At 36.0% G+C, this 6,025-nt stretch overlaps 1 protein-coding gene across 6 annotated transcripts in view; it reads left to right on the top strand.

The window, feature by feature from the left end:
* CLCN3 (Cl-/H+ antiporter 3) overlaps positions 1-3,622 on the top strand; it is a 106,853-nt gene extending 103,231 nt beyond the window's left edge. For 4 of the 6 annotated variants that reach the window (XM_006141316.3, XM_006141318.3, XM_006141317.3 and 1 more), the window contains one exon: positions 687-3,620. In XM_006141316.3, coding sequence (XP_006141378.1) covers positions 687-845 — 159 coding nt within the window. In that variant the 3' untranslated portion in view covers positions 846-3,620. Of the gene's footprint in view, positions 1-686 lie in introns of all 6 variants that reach the window. The other 2 variants (XR_003550894.1, XR_001371081.2) reach the window with 2 other exon arrangements.
* The last annotated feature ends 2,403 nt before the right edge of the window (positions 3,623-6,025 follow it).

Genomic DNA, 6,025 nt, shown 5'->3' on the forward strand with positions numbered 1-6,025 from the left:
TCTTGATTTTTCACCTGTCTTTTAATGTAAGCATTAACAACTAAGACTTTCATAAAAGCACTGTATCTTTTTTGGCCAAAATCAAAAAAGGAAAACCACTGATGTACTAGAAACTTGGCTTGTCTCAAAGATTTATTCTTGGGGTTCTGAAGTTTGGGATTGTAGTTCTGTGTTGACCACTTTATATGCATTTTATCTCAATTGTATGTGCTTTCATGAAGATTTTGCATACAACTGGGCAATCCTTGATCTTTTTTTTTTGCAATTAAATTTGATTAAACAAAAAAGGATATTTGTTCATCAGACATTTTACTGCTTTCTTGATGTGATGGGAATGAATTTTCCTCCTCTAATGGGCTCAGTATCATTTCCTGTTCATATACCCTCCCATTTTTTGTTGCTGTTTTTGTTGGCATATTTTAATCAAAATGTTCTGCTTCAGTGAGGCATGCAATTCCCAGAGTCTCAGTGGAGAGGACATCATACTATTAGTGACCATAATACTTTTTATATCAAAGGATGGTTGCTGGATAGTTTTATTATCTTTACCAATAGAATACCTTTTTGAAAATAAAAAATCAGGCTGCTTGCTTTGCTCTGTCCCTATCAACGAAAAGGATTTAGCATAAAATTTAGCTTCTCTTTTTCTTTAATCTTAATAGCAATCTTCCCCTTCTTCCTTTCAGACGCCTCCTTGGCATTATAACAAAAAAAGATATCCTCCGTCATATGGCCCAGACGGCAAACCAAGACCCCGCTTCAATAATGTTCAACTGAATTCTGTAGATGAGGAGAGAGAGGAAACAGAAGAGGAAGTTCATTTGTTGAATAGCACAACTCTTTAACCTGAGGGAGTCGACTACTTTTTTCCTTCTTTAAAAAAAAAAAAGTAAAGAAAATGTAAAAGCCAGGTTTTTGCAACGTGGTTTGCAAATAATGCTGGTGGAATGGAGGAGTTGTGTGGGGAGGGAAAAGAGAGAGAGAAGTGAAGGAGAGATATTTTTCCCATCTGAGAACAGCAAATCAACTCCTGTTGTTCTGCACTGGATGCATTCATCTGAGGACGTGCTGTGATAGTGCAGGCCTGAGCCACGACGGAATGACACTGGAGTCCTTGACATCTGGCCAGTTACTCCAACATCGCAGAGACGCACTATCAGTCCCCATTTCTGGAGGGATTACTTTGAATTGAGCCATCTATAAGACTGTGAGGTTTTGCCCTTTTTTTATCAAAACTGTTCTGTTTAATTCATGAATTGTATAGTTAAGCATTACCTTTCTACATTCCAGAAGACCTTTTATTTCTTTCTCTCTCTCTCTCTCCTGACCTGTAACAAAGCCTCTTTGAATTGTTGTATCATTTTGAAGCAGTCCTTTCTCATATTGAGATGTACTGTGATTTTACTGAGGTTTCATCACAAGAAGGGAATGTTTCTTGTGCCATTAACCATGTAGTTTGTACTACCAATAACTGGAACAGTGCACACGCACCACAACAAAGGCGGATCAAACAGGTAAAATCTCAAACGAAGCATGAATGAAATCTCTCAGCTTGTGTGCTGTGTGGTTCAGAATCAGAAACAATGAAACTTGACTTTAACGGATAAACAGTTTTCTTTGTTTTTTTTTTTCCTCTCAGACTTTATGGATAATGTGACCTGGTCTTATGCAAATTTTCTATTTCTAAAACTACTATGATATACAAGTGCTGTTCAGCGTAATTAAACAAAATGCTGCTGCTTTGATGGTAAAGAGAAGGAAGTATTCTGTTTAGCTGTACCTGGTATTAATTGCATGTTAAAACTGGAATTTTTTTTTCTTGAAATTAGATCATTCATTCTTTTCTTTCCTCAAGATATTTCACGGCTGACACTGGAGAAGAAATGTAATTCATAACTTGCACTAAATGTATATTTCTTTTCTTAAAAATTTACCATTCTTATTTATATTTTTATGGATTAAAATTTATAAAATACAGATAAGTTAATATCGCACTTAAATAATTTTACCTTTTTAATGTGATTTTTATAGACTAATTCAGACTTACAAATATGGAGATATGAACAAAGTTTACAATGGGAACAAGGGTTTAAAAAGAGGTGTGGTTACTTCTCTATGATCTAGTGTGTACATAAACCTTTTCCGGATCTTTCACTGCCATCTCCTGGATTACGTCTTCTGACCTGTCCATTTTGACCTGTTAACTGGAAAGGTGAAACACTACAAATTACTTTGTAGATTAAAGCCAAAAGTTAAATAGTGTTAACCTTTGTAAAAAAATCAAACAAGAAAAAAATGAAAATAACGAATTGCAAAGGTAGTAAATTTTAATGTGAACACAATCTTTGAATCTTGGGATAGGTCATGTCCTTATTTAAAGTGTTCTGTAATGGTTTGAATTATCTATAAGCATATATTCTTGAAGAATGAGCTAAAATGAACTGGAATGTGTAGGCCTTTTGATTTTGGAAATGTCTGATTTAATCATGATCTTAGTTCACAATTGGCAAAAGACAGTTTAGTCAAAAGACTGACCTAAATATTCTGTGATTATGAATTTTTGATAGGAAAATTAAATTTTGCAGACAGACATTTTCTGAAACACAACTGACGATGAACCATTTTTACATTATGGAAGTGATTTTTCACTTCTGAGCTCTTAATACTAATATACCTGTAAGATCCAAAAGACTTATAAGATCATGAAGCCATATTTAAATGATTCAAAGTTGAGCAAACTTTTGGGAATTTTGTGGAGCATTCTTAGCTGTACTGTCTGCCTAAATTAGTGATTTTGTTCTCTTTATTTCCCTCTTTGGCCGATTTCAAATTTTCATCACAGCCCCCTCAAAGTTTTTTTTTTTTTTTTTTTTTTTGCCATTCACAATGAATCATTTCTAAGTGATAGTTCTCTACATCTCCCACTTGTTCTAAGTGTATTCACAATGTGTGAGGTGCTACTAGAGTGTTAACTCATCAGTGTGGCTATTAGCTTAGTAGCCTTTCAAGAAGAAATGAGTGTCTTTCCAGATAGCTTCATACATGAAATTTCACATGGATTTTCTTTTCCACAAATCCCTTTTTGACTTCTGGTCCTACTCTCATCTTGCCTCAGACTGACATTTCAGGGTGGATATTAGAAATTAATTTTCTTCATTGGCTTTTTCTATCCCTGGTGTCTTACTGCTGAAGTAAGGAAAAGGAAAAGTGCCGTATTTTTAATGCATTCGATGGTTTTCTTTGATTTAACTGTTCCATTTTTCTTTTTAATGCATTGAAGTGTGTCTGCTTCTCAACCAAACGATGAAATACTGGAGACTATGAAATATATGTGCCTGGCTAATTGACAAATTAATTGACCAATATAATAATGTAGCGCCTTATTTGAGTACCCTTATTGAGAAGGTATGATGAGAATGGGCAAGGTGTCAGCATCTCTTATTAATAATTGTTTTCAGTTTTGGTTCATGAAGAATGCTTAGTTCGTTAATCTGTGATGTTGCCTAGAGCTGTATTTATCTGTTTTTATTTATACTAGTGTAGTAAAGCTGCGTATCATTACAGTAAAAATGGTTACTGTAATGAGTTAATCAGAAAATCTATTAAAATCTATATGACAATGTGTGGTTTGGCCTCTAATTATATCTGCATCAGTTCTCCCTTTTTACTGCTGCCCTGTGCAGTGTAGGCCAATATGGCTCACACATGCAGCCTCAAAGGGGTAACAATTACAACATCTCCCAGGTTACCAAACCATTTCTATACTTTGCATGTAAGGAGCAACAGTAAAGTAGATGCCAAATTAACCACCAGGATGGGGACAGCAGTTGGCATAATGGCTATGTCGCTGGACTCCCATGTAGTTGACCATGCTTCGAGTCCTGGACCCAGTGGCTTAAACTCACGCCGGGTGCATGTGTGTGTATGCATGCCCAAGATCCCGAGAGGAAAATGGAGAAGGGATTGTGGCGTGACAATCCCCCCTGGGGGATGATTTCTTGCTGTTTCTCTGTCTTTCTGGTGAGCACACATGCCTTATAGCAAAAACCTCTCAAAAAAAAAAAAAAACCAGCAGGATGTAGACTTTGAACAATAGTCTAGAATACTTTTGTTAAGTGAAAGTTGCAGGTATACAGAAAGGTTTCAGTTTATTTTTAAATTTTTTTTTATTAAAGTATGTTATTTGCGTAAGGAAAACATAGGTAAATGATTTAAATGTTTTTAAAGAATTTTCTTAGAAGTTTGTTAATAGAACTAAAGTAGGTGATGAGTAACATTTGAATAAGATTTCATTAAGTCTTTTAATAGTCAACATTTAATGAAAAGGAAAACAAAAAGTCCAGGGTAGAGAAAATTGTTTCAAGAAAAGAAAAATGCTGTGGAACCAGCAGGTGGTATAACAGTGCTGGACTCCCACATGACTGATTGCAGTTCAAGTCTTGGACCCAGCAACTTGAAACTCACCCTGGGTGCATGTGCATATGTACCCCAAATCCCAAGAGAACGGAAAAGGGATTGTAGCATGGCCACCTCTCTTGGGGTAGGGGGTGATTTCTTACTTTCTGTCACCAACGCTCACTGTAGCAATACTCAAAAAAAAAAAAAAAAAAAAAAAGAGAAAAATGTTATATACATATGTCCTGAGACAGGAACGTTCCAGGCAGGTTCAGGAATACCAAATGGGCCACAGTGGCAGAGATGGGTAAGGGGCAAAAAAGATAAAATAAGGAAAAAGGTTGGGGGTATGGCAGTTTTCTTTCTTTTCTTAAATAAGAAACTAATGAGGCAGAAGAATGACATATTCTGATATAAAGTGATCTGGCTCGTTTGGAATAAACTATTAAGGGGACAGTAGAAGAAAGACTAGCTAGAAGGCTCTTGGAATCCAGGTGATGGGGATTTGAATCTGGCTAGATGAGTTAATCAGAAAATCTATTAAGATCTATATGAAGCTGATGGGTGTGGTGAAAGAGATTGGATTCTAGACATTCAGACAATAAAATAGACAGGATTTGCTAATGGGTTCAATGAGGAGTCAAGGGTGTTTCTGGCCTAAAATAAGTATATAGTCAAAAGTTTGTGTTACTGAAAGAATACATATTTATAAAGTAGATGCCATGAAAAAAAGTATATACCCTAAATGGGGCGATGAGACATGCTATTCATATTTAAAATCATAACCATGTATGATGATTTTGCCCCAACCTATAGGGAAAAAGTATATACCCTAAATGGGGCGATGAGACATGCTATTCATATTTAAAATCATAACCATGTATGATGGTTCCTTTTTAAAATTTTGCCAAAAGGTTTTTGCATGCACTCACCAGAGAGCGAGACAGAGAGAAGACAGTACCCCTATAGGGTATGGTCATGCCACAATCCCTTCTCCATTTCTCCCTCCTTTTGGGACTTTGGGCATAACAGACATATGCCTGGAGTGTTTCTCAAAGTGCTAGGGGCCAGGACTCCAGCCACATTGTTAGCCATGTGGGAGGCATACAGCTACCTTAGAACATGGGTTGGCCCAGTGTTGCTTTTTAATAGCCTACCTTACCCTACCGTATACAAACACACACACACACCTCAATCTGTTTTAAGGAGAGAGCCGGCAAAATGAAAACTTTGGAAAGCTTAAGTTTTCAACAAAAGTTCCCTGAGTAAGTGAGATGACTTTTCTATCTTGAATTTTGTATGAAGGAAGAAAGGCTTGGAGGCTCTTTAGCGTGATCTATGAAGTTTTTGCTGCCTTACATTTTATGGTCTGCTCTCACTTTTAAGATAGACACCTTGTCAGGCTTAAGGAGGATCTGAATCTGGTAAAACACAGAAACCTACAAATTTGTACCAAAAGTCCAGTGAGATCATTTGCAATGAAAAACTTTCAAATCCAATTTAATGGCATAGTGATTAATATACTGTATTACTACTATATCAGTGTACTATATTGATTAGTAAATTATAGGTGCTGAGTAAAAAAATTATTTTAAAGAGTATATCTAAATGGAATAGTCACACTGCTGTT

This window comes from Tupaia chinensis, unplaced genomic scaffold (genome assembly GCF_000334495.1).
Source record: "Tupaia chinensis unplaced genomic scaffold, TupChi_1.0 Scaffold000051_1, whole genome shotgun sequence".
NCBI lineage: Eukaryota > Metazoa > Chordata > Mammalia > Scandentia > Tupaiidae > Tupaia > Tupaia belangeri.